This window comes from Acipenser ruthenus, chromosome 3 (genome assembly GCF_902713425.1).
Source record: "Acipenser ruthenus chromosome 3, fAciRut3.2 maternal haplotype, whole genome shotgun sequence".
NCBI classification, from domain to species: domain Eukaryota; kingdom Metazoa; phylum Chordata; class Actinopteri; order Acipenseriformes; family Acipenseridae; genus Acipenser; species Acipenser ruthenus.
In genome coordinates this window covers 89,446,426-89,462,965 of record NC_081191.1, presented here as the reverse complement: position 1 = coordinate 89,462,965, position 16,540 = coordinate 89,446,426, and the positions used below count along the sequence as shown (strand labels likewise).

Genomic DNA, 16,540 nt, shown 5'->3' with positions numbered 1-16,540 from the left:
TAAAGTAAATCAAAACCATACCTGGTATTTATAAAATCTGCTCTGATCCAAGTTCCTGAGGGTTTTACACCAAATTGTTTGACGGGTGTGCAGGTAAATTTACAGCTTTTAGGTAGGTGTAATTTTGTGAACTCCTATGAGGACATTTCTAAAGGAAATGTTATTTTCCAGTGAATTTTAAAACTTTTTTTTACATTCAAACTATGTAATTGTAAGGTATACTTCATTATAGAGTGAAACCAGTGTTTTCTTAATAATCTTCATACCTTTAGCGTTTTAGAAAGTTATAATGCTGTATACTTTAGGTCGGTAACAGCTCATGACTTTAATAAATGGGGAGGGTAAACAACACAATCTGCTTATTGATGATTGAAGGTTATAGAAGTGAGTGTACAGAATCCCAGCCCATTTTGAGGCTACAGAAAACTAGCCTCAAAATGGGTGGGATTCTGTCATGTTAGCCAATAGCAATACAGTAGAACTTGGAAAGGATGATGTAAGGTTCAGAAATGTATAACACAGATCAGTATGGTTATTGTGCTGTGATTATTTTAAAAGTAAAATACATTTTCTTTTAACTTTAACAAAATGACACTTAGGCCCCATAGCTGCTCATGATGAGCTGCCACTGCTTTATGTGGATATTTGCACTGATACAAGCCATGCAGTCAAGTCATGTCAGATGGAGCTGAAAAGGGTAGAATTTTCAAGTCCGCAAAGGGTTAAAATATGTCATAAAAAAGAGACTCTTATCTTTCTTCTAAACAGCTCAAAGATTATTAAATTTCATTTAAATGACTTTTATGAGGGAATTTTGTTAAGTTGACTTTTCACATTATTATCTGATAACAAAAATAAATTATTTATTGAATGTGAAGTAGCCTTGACATGGCAAACAGTCATCTACTGTATTCTAGTTTTAATGAGCAAACCGCATATGGAGGGTTATTCAATGGTGGAAAAGACTTTTGTGATTTCCTTTTGCTTTCAGTCAACCCTTCTGTCGAATTATATAATATCATACAGTATATACATTGCCAGAGTATGTCTTTATCATTTACTTTCACAAAAATAAATATACAATACAACCAAAGAACATCTCTACAGCTTTGCAAAATACAAAAATACAATGGAAAACAATATCTCAGTAAAGGCATGACATAGTTGCAAATGCATTTTTTCCCTTTGTTGTGGACAGTGGGTGCTGATATGCCTCTCACTGGCTTGAGAGGAAAATGAATGTGTGTTTTTGAAAGTCTGGACAATGACACTGCCACTCCCAGATGGAGTTGGTTTTGATTGGTTTCAACATTACAAACACAGAAAAAAGTAACATGGCCTGGTTGCTGAAGTGGGCAGAATAATAAAAAAAACAACATTTGCATACATTCGGATAACGCCCATATTCATGTCGAATACAAAAACGTGATTCATTTTCAGATCAGCAAACAAACTGTACATTAACCTTTGAGTTTTAACCCCAGTCACTACACCTCATTAATCTTTCATTTTGTAATTTAGCAGTATTAATAAAACCCCTTTTATACAATAAACACCCCTACCCTGTACTTATAGTCACATTTTGTATTGGAATGCCAATCTATACTTCTTACTGACAAAACTTACTGAGCAGACATAACTGGCAAACAAAAACACTCAAGGCATAAAGGAAAAATGCTGTAACCATTGTTTACAATATTCTGTTGGTGATTTATATAAATAAGGTTGAATATAAACGTTTTGGTTTGGTTGGAGCCAGGATGCGACTATCACTTATGAAATACAATTGCGACTCACAAATGTAAATAAAGAAATAAAAACAACTGCAGCTGTAGCTAATTGAAACAACAATGCTGATGCATTAACAGAAGCATGTTCTCATACACATGGTATTCAATGTTCTATACAGTATTGAACAATAGTAAAGCAATATTAAAGCAAAATTGAACACATAAATAAGGTTTATTTGGAAATATCAAAGATACCTTAATTCAAAGGCACTGTTAAGATCCCCAACACTGAGGCAGTCCATTATAATGCCCTAGACCCAGCTGAAGGGCTATAGATGGGTTTCATTAACATAATTCATGACCTAAAGTTCAAGAGTATGGCCATATGAGCAAAGGGGAAACTGTTCCTCATTTGTTTTGTCATAAAACAAGATGATAGAAATGTTTCAGAGTGGTTTGTGGAGCTCACATTAAAGGATCTGCCAAAACTATGAAGAAATAAGCCATGCACTGTAAGAAACCAATAGAAATACCCCCTCCCCCCCTGAAGAAATAAATAACAGTAGACATGCATTAGCAAAGAAAGCAGATTTGAACTTTCAAAGCTGCACTATCACAAAGGCACTCTAAAGCTGATATGATTACAAAAAATAAAATAAAAAACCTTGGGAGATGTAAAGGACTTCTGCGGAATACAAAAGCCAAGGATGTAAATAAGAGACTATTCTCTGATGAGCACTCTTTTCACATATTGGCCTCCATGAATCATCCTGATGCTTGGTGTGTGGGGAAAACAAAGGTGTCAGAATGTGCAAAAAGGACTGTGAAACAGTAGTCCAAATTCAATATAACATTGATGGTGCAAGCTGGAGTGACAGAAACTGACAGGACAGATATTTGCATTGTTGTGACAATGGTGCCACAGTTAATGCAGCGATATACTGTAGCGACATGCAAAGTGAATCAGGTGGCATGCAGCTGTAACTAGTTTAGGCATGACTGAGTCTTCCAACAGAACTGACGTAGAGAGCCAGGGCAATGCAAGTTGTCATCTCTTCCTCCCTTCATCACTGCTGATGAATTGTAACTTGCAGAATTTAAAGACAAACAATCAGACAGCATAAAAACTAAAAGCCACAGGTAATTGCCCCGTTAGGTACCACACTTTTGTGTTGTCTTTCTGTGGCCTTCTTGTGTATATACATGACTTTTACAACAGGTCATTTTTTTAAAAACATTGCAGTTGTGTTTTTATTTTATTTTATGCTAACTTATGTTAATTTGCAAGTAATCAACACTTATTTCATTGTGTATCTGTGAATAGGATGGCTGCAGGGGTGACGTCAGACCAGAAACACAAAACCAAAACAAGGAATGGTGGGGCAAAACTGAGACGCTACAGCGCTTAGTGTGTTTATTAAATAATAATAAAACATACAGGCTGAACAAAACCAAACTACACAAAACAAAATGGCACGTTGGCCAAACAAACTATAACAAATAAGTATGGTGCTGGTGTAGCCCCAGCACGCTTAGCAATTGTTATTTCTTTCTATATTATTACCTCCTCTTCACACCCGTTCTCCACTCACAAACACACTTCCCAGAGCGCAGAAAGCTGTTGGCTTTTATACAGGTGACCATCTCCCGATTACCAACAATTAATCAATGAACTAACTCGGGAGATGGTCACCTTCTGCACGAGGTTTGTGTGGATGGGCTTCCCCATCCACGCTGCCAAATAATAACAAAACCATTTTCAAAAGACAGCGTTTTGCTGTCATCTTTTAAACAATAAATCATAATAGTAATAATAATACAATTAAAACAAACAAAATAGTGCACACATATACATAGGGGAGGGACACTCTGCCACAGTATCTCATATACTTTCCGTGCAATATCATGTTTACACTTATGGTAGTATCTGGGAGTACATGTAAAAGGACAGAGACTCATTTTACTATTGGATATTCCGCTTGAGATTTAAAACAAGATTACAATCAGGCATGAAGGCTTGTTTGCGGGATTTAAAGCTGTATTACAGTTAAGACACAGAGGATTTAAAACAGAATTGCAAATTGTGGCGAAATGTAAAAAAAATGCCTACATACAAAAAACCCTGAAGAATGTGCCAGATTTCGTTGTGGAAGACAGCAAAGGAAAGAAGTTACAACTGAAGTGTACAACTACTGTCGAGTTACTACTATATATATTTTGACATAAAAAACAAAACAAAATGCTCAAGCATTTTGGAAAGTAACTGAAAAACACACATTCTTAGAGTTAGAGGACAGATCTCAAACCTCAGTGGGACCATTTTGAAAAGAGATTTGAAACAGACTTTAAAGTTATAAGTGCAAAAAAGTTTTCAGGATGTTAACAATGAAAAGATAAATGACAGGTACGTTACTTGAACAGTTGTAGCAACACGTGGGGACGTATAACGCCATGTTTTTTCAGAAGCTCGCTACTTACTCTTTAAGTCAAGTACCAGAAAATTGTCAAAAATTACACATCATCAGTTGTTCTGTATTACAAATCCCAAAAGAAATGACATGATTAAGAATTAAATGTATTATGAACCAATGGTAATAATGAATGGACTAAATATAATAATCCCTCTACCATTTAATTCAACTCTAAAGAATCCCATTACTGTTTTGCAAGGGCTTGAAAATAAAATGTGTTTTTGGTTTGACTTCCCTCCCTGCCTAATTAAAATGTCATGTGCAGCAAGTGGTCAGGTGACAACTGAATATCAGTTAACCGTGGTCACCTGCCTTTAAAAAGGGGCTGGAAAGCCAGTGCTTTGTTCTTGGTTCTCCATTTTGTTGTTCTTTCTCAGCAAGCTGGAAGTGAATTGGCTGGGAATCCTCATGACTGCCTGTACCAACCAGAGTGAGCAAACAAAGCAACCACTCGTGATCACCGTGTGTGTTAACTGGGATCCGAGTGCTGAGCATAGGGATTAGTTTAGGGGATTTGAATCCCACCCCAGTTTATTTAGTGTGGTAGGGAGAAGGTTCCTGAAGTGGCATCTTCCTTTTAGTGGGAGCATTGCTGAGCCACTGGCTGGCAAACTTTTGTTTTTTGGCTGTTTTACCCACTGTGTTTTGTTTTGTGTTTTTGTATTATGTACACGTGTGTCCTTCCAGACTAGGGATACCGTTGCTGGTACCACCAATCACTGTAACTGCCTGTCTGCAAATAAAACCTGGACGCCTGAGTGGCGTTTTCAAACATAAACCCTCTGTGTCTCTCTCGTCTCTCAGCGGATACCCACACAGTAACAGTACACCCCTATTACAAAGGGGCACACGTTTTCAAAATCTTTACTAAGATGTGTTTCTGGGAACTATAGCTATCTATTAAACTAAAGTTCATTATCTGCAACACAAAGTTGTCCCAATTTATCAATGTTAGACACTCCAAATCATCTTTCCATTGTCATGAGAGTGTGACGCAGCCGCACATATCACACACATTCCTCACGCTATAGTTAGGGCCGTGTTTTTCATAACTTTTTTTTTTTATCCTGCAATTCAGTCCTAAACCTCCAGATGTCTGTGTAGCCACTCCAGCCAAACTGATCAAAATAATAATGATGTTATCAACACATACAATTCTGGCTGATTAGAAAACACCCCCTAATTATGAGGGACAATTATTGACATTATAGAAATTGATGAGTTTCGAGAAAAAGCTTACCGTGAGAATTGCTGTTTTAGAACAAATAGATGCACACTTTTTTTTTTTTTTTTTTTAACCTTTTTGTATGTACTGAAGCCAAAGTGAGCCTTGTGTTTTTGCAGAAACTATTGTCCTGTGAACACTCTATAGGTACGTTTTCTTTACTACCACTACACCAACTTCACTGTAATTTTGGATCAAAACATCACTGTAGTAGATTAATAAATTGGTGTCTATAACAGGGGTCCTTTTGTCTTACAAATTGACTAATTAGATGCTAATTTATGCAGTTGAAGCAGGTTCAGTAATTTATCCATGTAAACTGTAACAATGAATGCCAATGGCATAAACTGTTAAATAAACTGTCATTCTATTGACAAAGCCATAAATGTCATATTATATTGAGATTTTGCACAGTCAATTTGTGTATGCAAGCAGAAATGTCAGTATGTCACAAACACCCCTTGATCTTTATTTTTAACCCATTGAATTACTGTTTTCTTCATCGGCTTTTCTGCAATTTCTGTACTGCATTCTCTTTAGGACCTGTGCTCCTTTACTAGTAATAATGATAAAACGACTTGCTATAAAATGAGATGAAGTGTAGATTATTTAAGTGCATTTCTTGCTCTGTTAAAAATCCCTGTTGTTATCCAATATTTGTAAATGTAAATTAACCCAACATGTGCCAGCAGTGCACAGTGTCTGACCATCCCCTCCTTAAAGGGTTCTGTAAAACATCCAACAACAGCAAATGCACCCTGTCTTTATTGACACACTTGTGCTTTACAAATATAGCTGTTACTCTCAACCTTTACAGAATCAAATTGAAGGGTTCACCTAAATACACACGCATATTAGTATACCCATCCTTCTTGTGTTCTTAAGATACATGTACAAATGTAAGTATGACATACAGATGGACAAATGCACAGGCAGACAGACACCACCATATATCTCCTGAATTGAATACTCTCAGTAACGTACGCTAAATAATGTTGTAACCACGTTTCATCACAATTGGATATAAGTTTTTCCAAATATATGGAACTGTACATTCAGTAAGTTGAATGACTCACCTGGCTGTCTGTCAAACCTGATACACTCTACAATGCAGTTTTCAGTGAAGCTGAAGAACATCTGAGTGACCCTCCCTAGGTGGGACTAAGGACCCACAGCCACCACCATGTAATTTGTTTTGTTCTGTTCATAAAGATAGTAATTATGTATGCAATTTTTTCAAGTAAGAAAGAAAGAATCCTTTAATGTCAAACAGTTGTTTATTTTATATGGTACAAAGAAAAGTGACATATTTTAAGCTGTTTAGAAATACACAAAGTGCAGCTTTACTGACCATACAGATATTGCTCTGGATATTAAGTACAGTTTTCAGTCTATAAAACTTAAAGCAACCTGTGCAGTTAAATCAGCTTTGGTTTCAATGTCTTGAGTAAAAACAAGGAGTTTTATTTCAGAACCAGTTTGTGTGTGTGTCTGTGTGTTTAAGTGTGTTTTGTTGTCTTTATTTATCTGTTCAGGTCACAAAGCCTTTTCCTTGCACCCCACTAAGGTTAGACAAACGTCGGTGCTGCCAGTTCAGCCTATAAGTACACTCCACACTGCATGGAAAAGCTGCACAACTCTCCAACAGCTCCTGGGTCACCATGGCGACCATTGGACATAAAAGATCCTTGTGCCACACATAATGTAGGGCCCTATTCACAAAGCTTTAACTCATAAGTTATTTAAAGAATAATAAAATAATCTTCCCTCGACTGTTGCTAAAGAAAACAACAACAGACTAGAACAGTTTCATGAAAACAGGTTTTAAATAACTTATGTATTAAAGCTTTGTGAGGAGAACCAAAAATCTCAATTCAATAACAAGCTCAAAATAGAAATGACAAAATGCATATTACAAAATGGTACAGATGTACACGCATCTCTTTTCAACAATGTGATAGATACTTTTTTGGATGACATTATTTACTGGGTAAAAGTAGAGTGTTGAGGTAAAATCTTTATGATTTTCTTTTATTTTTAAATTACAGTTTAAATATTGCAAGATTGTCAGCGACATTTAGCCATATCTCTGTACAATGTGCATATACCTACAATACATTGAGCTTTGGTCCAGCATTGATAAGATAAGCAAAGGCATTTTTTAATAGTTTTTTGGTTACAGCTTGTTATTTCTTAAGCCTCTACTTGTCTTCCATATGTAATCCCTACAGGTGTATCTGTTTCCATATATTGCAGCAAAAAGGAGAAAAAAACAGCATAGTTGAAAATGCACCCATTTTGAAGAAAGCTGCATAAAAAGCATGGTCACTACGAGAGAATATTTACTATGATAAAAAAAGTGTTGTTTAAAGGCGCATACTTTCCCCACACTTCAAAAAACAGAACAGAGAAGAAAGGAGACAACCAGGGTCACAATTTACAGAGTTTTTTTTCTGAGTGGTTTTATGGAAAACATTTTCTATAATTCCATTTCAAACTAGAGGTTTTTTTTTCTTTTTTTTTTTTTTTTTTACACTTTATAAAGAACAAATTGTGTCAGAAAATGTTTAAGAAAATGCTGACTGCAATTTTCTAACTGGTATTCACATGCTTTATCTTCAAACCACATAAGTGGTGAGAGGATATAACTCTTGGAAATAATGTATTTATATAAAAACCATAACACTTGTAAATGATAGTAACTCTAAGCTGAGGACTCTAATACTGCAATGGGACTTGCTTTTGGTGATGCATGTGATACATAACTGAAGTAAATGGAAGGTACACATTGCATTGGTTTTCACTGCTGACACTTCATTTTGGCTTTATCAAGATATATTTTACTACAGGGAATGGGCAAAGGCTTTTGCTGAACAAAAAAAAAATGTTGAAGGTTCAACAGCATGTTAATTCATTTTTGCATTGCTCTTGCGTAAGCAACAGCAATATCACACAACAGCAATACAGTGTTAGGATTCAATTTCTGTAATTAATATTCTGTTACACTTTGACCCTTCGAGATCATTTGATGGAATTCAGATTTTCTGTAATATACAGTGACATCTAAAGAGTAGGTTCAAATTTGATAGATTTGTTTCTTTTAAACTATTTTATGGTGTTTGGAATCATTCCAAGTGTTTCTTTTTCTCCACTATTCAGTTATTATACATTTTTCCCTAAATTGGACTTTACTTGGCTTTGAAATTGTCTGGAGAATCCTAACTGCTAGAACTGGACAGTCTTCCTCATTCAGTTCACAATGTGACCTTTCAACTCTGATTTTTCACATGATTTGAATGGAGTGAAGAAGGCTGTTCAGATTCTTTAGACAGGCTCAAAGAAGCTCAAATCAGGTAAAGTCAGATTTAGACAAAAATGAAAATCACTCAATACTGGAGAAACACAACCCAGAACCACTCAGAATGAATGCAAACACCATAAAACAGTAAGGGGAGTGAAAACATCATTGTGTGGTAGTTAATATGCTTTCTCCTCTCTCATTAGCTTTGTAGCACAACATTCTCAACAAGTCCCTTAATGTTTTGCTGTGGAATCTCACCAGACTTAATATTGGGTTTTATTCTGGTCAGTTTATCATGCTGTTACAATATAAATTCACTGACTGGGCAACAGGTATGAGGACCCACATGACGTCACGTAAATATATGGTTTAATAGACTGTGTTACCTTAAGTAATGTAGTCCAAGATCAGTGCTAATCGGGGTCTGTGAAACAAGCTGAAGAGAGTCCTGGACTGTGAGAGTGAGGTTCGGCATGAGAGATCCTAATATCTGCTGCAAGTCAACCTGGAGCGTGATGGCAGGACACAATTTATTTTCCTGTATAAATAAAAGTCTGGAAATCTAGCAACAAGATAAGGGACATAACATGATAACATGGTAATATTTTTTATACTAATAAGAGGTAAGAAATGGGTTTTCCTTTTTCTTAACAAAGTGTTAATCTTTGTAACACCTAGATACAATACAGTATGTGTAGGGCTTGAACTTTTCGTTTTTTATTTTCCAAATCTCTACCGCCCTTTAAATGTTAATTAGTAGTTGCTAAGCTGTCTCTGCATCCTAATAAAGAAAAAAAAACTACCAATTTTTTTTTCTTTGCTACAAATCAAGGTGATTTTAAATGATGGACTTGCTATCAGTGTACACTCTGTACTGGGTATTATATGCTGAAAAGAAAATCTGTCAGATAACTGTGTTAAACGAGTGAAAATAACAAAAGCACAACGATAAACTAGGCGACTGCAGAATGAAATGCAATTAGGATCAGCGATGAGCAATTAATGTTATTTGTCTGTTTGATAAAAATTAAGCGAAACAGAATCAGGCTCAATCAAGATATGAAGGTTATAACAAAGTTATAAGTATGTGTTAATACCAGTTTCTTGGATTTAAAAAGTGGTTTATTGGATTACATACACTGTTGACACTGAATTTATGTTTTCCCATTTTATATGAACCCTACAGAAATATGTTCATACAAATGTATTTAACAAAATTAGTTAATCCCAATTTAAAGATACTGTTTTGAGTTTTGGGGTTGTGCGCATCCCTTGTTAAAACTTATAACTATCAAAAGGAAAAAAGGTAGGTCCCTTCCTTTAGCATTGTTTAAATATAAATGTCTTAAGCAAACATACACGTGCTAACTTTTTTTTTTTTATGAAGTATACACTAGCTAAACAGGACATATTATATTTGAACAACTTATATTGTAATCAACCCAGATAATATTACATTTCACTTTTCTAAAATCCTTTATGTTTTAAGCTGTTTTTCTTCCTTGAAAAGCATCAGACTATCAACAAATGTACTATTCAGTTTCCCCATAAATAATTATTGACTTTGAAAGACAGCCGATGAAAATAACTGGATTTCTAAATTAATGAATGGACGACCTTATGAAGATTTGAGATGGCTGTACAAAGCAACCCATCAATGTGGTTTCTGGCAGTTTACTGTTTAAGCAGCAGTAAATAAATATTTGTTTACAGTGCTTTAGGTGGCATTTCTTTTCATCACCCAGAGAAGGGAAACATTTCTTTGCATCACTCAGAAAAGGGAACGTTGTTCTTAGTAATATTTGTCAGTGTTTTACAATATATTTTATGGGCTTGAAATGGACTAACTTCAAAATTATAAAAGCACTGAGAAAGAAAATGGATATCTTTCTAAAAAAAGAAGTCAGCATATGTTTGAATAGTAAGTGGTATATATGAATAAAATAAGCACACCATGCCTTTCTAACAAGTAAAGTTTTGTACTTAAGTTCCCCTAAAGGAAAATCCAAATAGTATACTAGTATTTTATTAGAGACATTATGGATTCTTAAGGACATTGCTAGTACATTAGAAGAGTTTGAAAAAAGCACTGAATTAAAAAAAAAAAACAAAAAAAAACAACAGGCCTCATTTATCCAGTATAAATACATTTTTGAAGGATATTTATAAGTTTATAATCAAAATGGGCTGGAGAATGTCTAAAACATGGACTAGAAGATTGGTTTACTCCTTACTTACAGGCAGGGCTGGATTAAGTTTAATGGGGGCCCCTCTTTGCACATTCATTTGCTTCCCTTTACTGTTTTACTACCACCACACTCGATTAACATGAATGTCAAATTATTCAGTCTTAGCTGATCCATATTTTACCTGAATCGATGTTTGAATTAGCGCCAGTTTTGAATATGAGCATTGGCTACAGCGTTCATTACTGGCAGTTACCTGGAAATGTGTTGTCCTTAACTCTTACGAATATGTACGTGTATAATAGGATTGTAGTAAAAATGTTTAGCAAATAATACCAGGATAGTACACAGCGCTTTCTCATGTAATGTTTTTTTTTATTATTATTATTTGTGTCAGCAGAATCAGCAGAGCTGCATACAGAGGAACGACATATTTTTGTATTATTATTATTTAGTTATTTATTGTTTTTTTGGGGACCAAATGAGGCAGGCTGTGTTTTAAGACAACCTAAAAACTTCATGGAAATCCAGTTTAAGAAAGCTGTACGATATCATTAAGTTGCGCAAGGCCAAATTGGAATTCAGTCACAAACATAGCCTCCCATATTTTAATATGAATTAGTGTATTTGCATTTGGAACGAGAATGGCTCAGTCTAAAAGAAAACTACATGGAAACACACACAACCCGAAACTACTACCAAAATACAGTAAGAAATAGGCAAGACTTATTTTTATTTTTCCATGGAGATTGCCCCAGTGTAATCCATATAAACCTAGGTCATTTCTTCCTGTTGTTTTCTCTCCAATGTATTTGCTGAAGTACTGGTACCTTCACATACATTTGTTGGTATTGTATTAAAATAGCGTGTCAGCGTTGGTGTTTTGTTTAACATATCTTCCCCGCGACTGTAGTTATTGTGTTTCTGCTTTTCAGCGTCGCTCTCATACTTCCTAGGTGCCGCAGACATTTACTAGTTCTGATCTGCGTCACGTTCGCGTCGCAGCACACCTGATAAAAGTGGCACGTGACTTGATCGCAGGTCAAGTCATATGATCAGGCAGTCCCTGCTCCTCCAAAGCAATACGGCTTGGTGAAACAGACGTGTTGTTCCGATCCATACAGTCACATACTACTTATTCATTTTTTTAGATATTGTATTATAAATTTTTTGGGGCCCCTCAAAATCTGAGGCCCTGGGCTGTAGCCCCCAAGTTTTTTCTCATTGAATATTCACAAAATACTGAACCCTTAACAAGTACCAATGACATGTATACAATAAGACATATTTAGACAGTCATATTAAAAAAAAAACAAATTGTGTGTGGCCTTGCCCCCCTTTGACAGCACTGGAGATCAAACTACTCTTATTTATCATTAGAGCAGGGAAAGCTAAGCAGTGGTACTGTGAGCTCACCAACATTGCCTTTCGAGGAACCCCCTCTTAGGTGCGAAGGAACAGCTCAGTCTCCATACACATCTAATCATTGATCTCTCTATTGATGCCTAGGGCTGATCTGTGTGTTTTTTGTGTTGTAAAATATTAGCCAATGAGGGTAAATTGAGTCCACCAAACTCAGTGGACTTGTGCCCTAAAGTCTGATTCAAACCCAAGCCTCGGGAGGTAAAAGGCTAGAGCATTAACTAAACAACTTACTACGGTCCCACATGTGGCATCACATGTGTTATTTTAGAATGAATCTTAAGAATTATATATTTTTTGCTTTTTCTAGTGACTTCTTTTTGTATGAAACCAATTATTAAAGTCCACACACTTAGCAATCTAGTATTTACACAGAAGGAATACCAATAAATAAAAAAGGAATAATTAACAAATCGACAGTACAAAATTAAAAAGTCCTTGAAGTAGTTCAGGCTCAGACGTGATCTTCATCTTTTCTGCATTCCTCTGGACCAGAATCCTGCAGAAATTCTTTGGCTATCAGGCTTTGGCAACAAAATAAAATCACTCTGCACGCAGCCTTAACACCAATGGTGCATCTTACAGTATAAAGCACAGTCTCAAGGACCAGCTGACTTGATGTCAACTCTCCATGTTTTGAAGTAGTGTTTTTTTCTTGACAGCTGTTATGCTCTGACTGCCAACTGGGTTCTTTGTTTCTTATTAGAAGCTCTTATAAAAATTAATAAATAGCTGTACACTTTTTACAAATTCAAAGAATAACAGCATATTGAAAAGAAGTAGATTAACAACAACGAGATTAAGATTACAATTTCATTAGTGTGTTGCATGGCATTATGCACCAACAAGATGGATTTTTTTCATATATTATATATCAAGACATCAAAAAAACTGTAACAATTGTGTTACCCAGAGGTGACAAGTGATGTGTTGACAAGAAATCAACTAAACAAAAAAAAATAAAAATAGTTCTTTGATTTTCTACCAGTACAAATGTAAAAAGTTATAACACAATTTACACTCCAAAAATTAGCAACAATCTAGTTTCAATGCAACATTTCAGACTTTGGTAAGTAGTTTGTTTCTTTCATACTGAATTTCAGTATTTGGTACCTGAACAGATTCAGTCCCAGTTCAAGCTCCAGGCTTCTAAGAATTCTCTTTAAAACAGAATGTTTTCAAACATGTTTTTACATTTTCACAGAAACAGTACTCTTTTTTTATTTGGTTTGGTTTAGGTCCATTAAAAGACTGGCTTCAACTACTTCACTACGACACACTAAGCGCTGTTCTGTTTTTGTTTAAAAATAGGGAGAACATGTGGACTGTGATGAATCCTACTGTCCACAGTTTTCAGGCTTTATTTACTAGTAAGTGTTTTCTATAGTTTGGTGGGAACCTTTGTTTTATTTTTGTTTTCAATTGTTTAAAGAATGCTCTTCCAAAGAGTCTGTCAAAGGCTCCATTGACACCACTGATCCTGGCTCATGTTGTTTCAAACGCTTTACGGTGTTTTTCAGCGCCTGCCTCTTGTTGCAAAACCAGACACGGACCACTTCTCGGTCGTAGTTCAGTTTTTCCGCTATTTCCGTCATTTCCTGCCCCGAGGGGTGTGTATTCTTCTCAAAGTGGGAATTTAAAATCTCCAGAGCTTGCGGGGTGAACGATGTCCGCCTCTTGCGCTTTTTAGAAGGCTCGCTGCCGATAAATTCGGTGAGGTTCTGCATTCCGGAGCGGTGGCGGGCTTCTGCCTCAGCCATCCATCGCTCAAGAACGGGCTTTATCTTCTGGGCGCTTTTAGGGGTGATGTCCAGCTTCTCGAACCTGGCAGGATATAAAAGGCCAGGGTTCAGTTTGGCTGTCAGACTGCTAGCTATAGTGTTCTCTTGGGCTTCCTGTGGTAGGAAAAAGTGGCTTCTCAGGATGGTGTGTCTGGGGAAAATTGAGAAAGAAGAGTCTTACTCTGATGCTCTGTCAGGTTGGGACTTCCTGCCTGCCTTGGTAAATTAAAGGGTTTCCTTAGAAGCTGCCAGTGGGAGTAAGTAGTAAGCAAATTCATTCATAAATACCTGGGCGTCAGGAATCGGATTTGTAAGCTTCAGATACACTGTGTGTCATTTTGATTCTGAACAGAAGCTGAGGGCTTCTGGGTTTTAATATATAAAAAAGCAGAAGCTTCCATTTGTTGGGGTTCAGAATCAGTAGGTTTGGTGATAACTGAGGCAGTAAGGTTTGAAAACGGGAGTATATACTCATTTCGTGGATGGTAATAAATTAGTAACAACCAGGTGCCTGCCCGCCTCCCAACTAACAGGCAGAACATGTATTCTAAGGAAACCCCCTTGATTGGCTGGCAGAGATATTTAAAGAGAACCCAGGAACAGAAAGGAGTTGCTTGCTGCATTTATACAACACAACTTTAACATTACTCCAATCAAAATAAAAAATAACCAATTTAAAATACTTGGATCAATCACTTATAGACCATTCTGCTATACAAGATTTGATATGAACAATCAATGAACCAAAATAAGAAAGACCACTTGCTGTTCCTGGTTTCAAATTTGTATAAAGGTCACAAAATTCCTTTGTATTGATAAAAAAAGAACATTGATAATCAACCCATAGTTATTTAGTGACACATTTCATAAATATCATTGTCATTTTCTTATAAAGATACAGGTAGCCTCTTAACTATACCACCCAATAGACAACCCCATGGACCCTGCAAAGCCCCAAAGTTCGGTCTGCATGCCACCACAAGGCATACTTTATCTTATAAAACAATTCAGAATAATTCATAAGCTGTCTTGAATAAAAACAGTTTTCCAACTCAGCAGTTAGAACCGTGCACTGAAACACAGGAACATGGGTACAATATGATTTTATATTATGACAATAACCTGCTGAGCACTATTTCTATAAGACATGTTGACTGACATACGAATAGTAAAATAATAAAAATAATTGAAGGAAAACATTTCTTTTAAGGGGGGAGAAATCAACAAAAAATAGAAGGGAGACTACATCAAAACAAGGGCAACAACTCAGGTAAGATAGCCATTAAATGTATTTATCTAAATGCTAGAAGTCTCAGAAACAAAATGTTAGAACTTGAAGCTACTGCACTAACAAGTAACTACGATGTGATAGGTGTTACAGAAACTTGGTTATCCGAGAGTGATGGAGACGAATGTAATATTAGTGGGTATACACTTTATAGGGAAGACAGGCAGGACAAGAGAGGCAGAGGGGTAGCGCTATACATCAAAAATAGTCTAGAAGCCCAGCTGTTTAAAATGGAAGGAAAAAACAACGCAGAATCAATATGGGTCAGAATAATGGACAAAAATTCAAAGGGCATAATAATAGGGGCATGCTATAGACTAGGGGTGCCCAATCCTGGTCCTGGAGGGCCAGTTTCCTCCTGGCTTTTGTTCCAACTGTCCCCTAAATTACTTAATTGGACCAATAAAGCACTTATTAGAAGCTTAATTGGTCCAATTAAGCAATTTAGTGTACAGTTGGAACAAAAACCAGGAGGGCATCGGCCCTCCAGGACCAGGATTGGGCACCCCTGCTATAGACCGTCACATTCAGGCACCGAGTAAAATAATCTGTTATACAATGACATTAGAAATGTGTGCAGCAAAGGAGAAGCCATATTAATTGGGGGATTTTAACTTCCCCCATATAAAATGGGAAAACCCAGTAGGGAGCATGACAGAAGAAATTGAAATTATTATTATTTATTTCTTAGCAGGCGCCCTTATCCAGGGCGACTTACAATTGTTACAAGATATCACATTATTTTTTACATACAATTACCCATTTATACAGTTGGGTTTTTACTGGTGCAATCTAGGTAAAGTACCTTGCTCAAGGGTACAGCAGCAGCATCCCCCACCTGTGACTGCTTCGTAACGCAATTTGTCAAGACACCAACTAGAGGGGAGGCATGCCTTGATTTAGTCTTTTCAAATAACAAAGACTGAATAACTAAAACAGTGGTCAGAGAACCATTGGCAAACCCAGACCACAACATGGTCTCATTTGAAATGCTTTTTAAAACCCCAAAAGTAATGAGTAAAGCTAAGGTTTACAATTTTAGGAAGGCAAACTATAAAGGAATGAAACAGAGACTAACAAAGTAGATTGGAGTAAAATAGAGAAAACATCCATGGAAAAATAATGGCTGTTTTTTT

General features: G+C 36.2%; 1 protein-coding gene across 2 annotated transcripts in view; it reads right to left on the bottom strand.

Moving 5' to 3' along the window:
- Positions 1-3,108: 3,108 nt before the first annotated feature.
- The window catches only part of LOC117435369 (POU domain, class 6, transcription factor 2-like), a 170,160-nt gene continuing 156,728 nt past the window's right edge, over positions 3,109-16,540 (bottom strand). For both annotated transcript variants that reach the window (XM_059018734.1, XM_059018735.1), the window contains exon 10: positions 3,109-14,267. In XM_059018734.1, the coding sequence (XP_058874717.1) occupies positions 13,754-14,267 (514 nt within the window). In that variant the 3' untranslated portion in view covers positions 3,109-13,753. The remainder of the gene's footprint in view (positions 14,268-16,540) is intronic.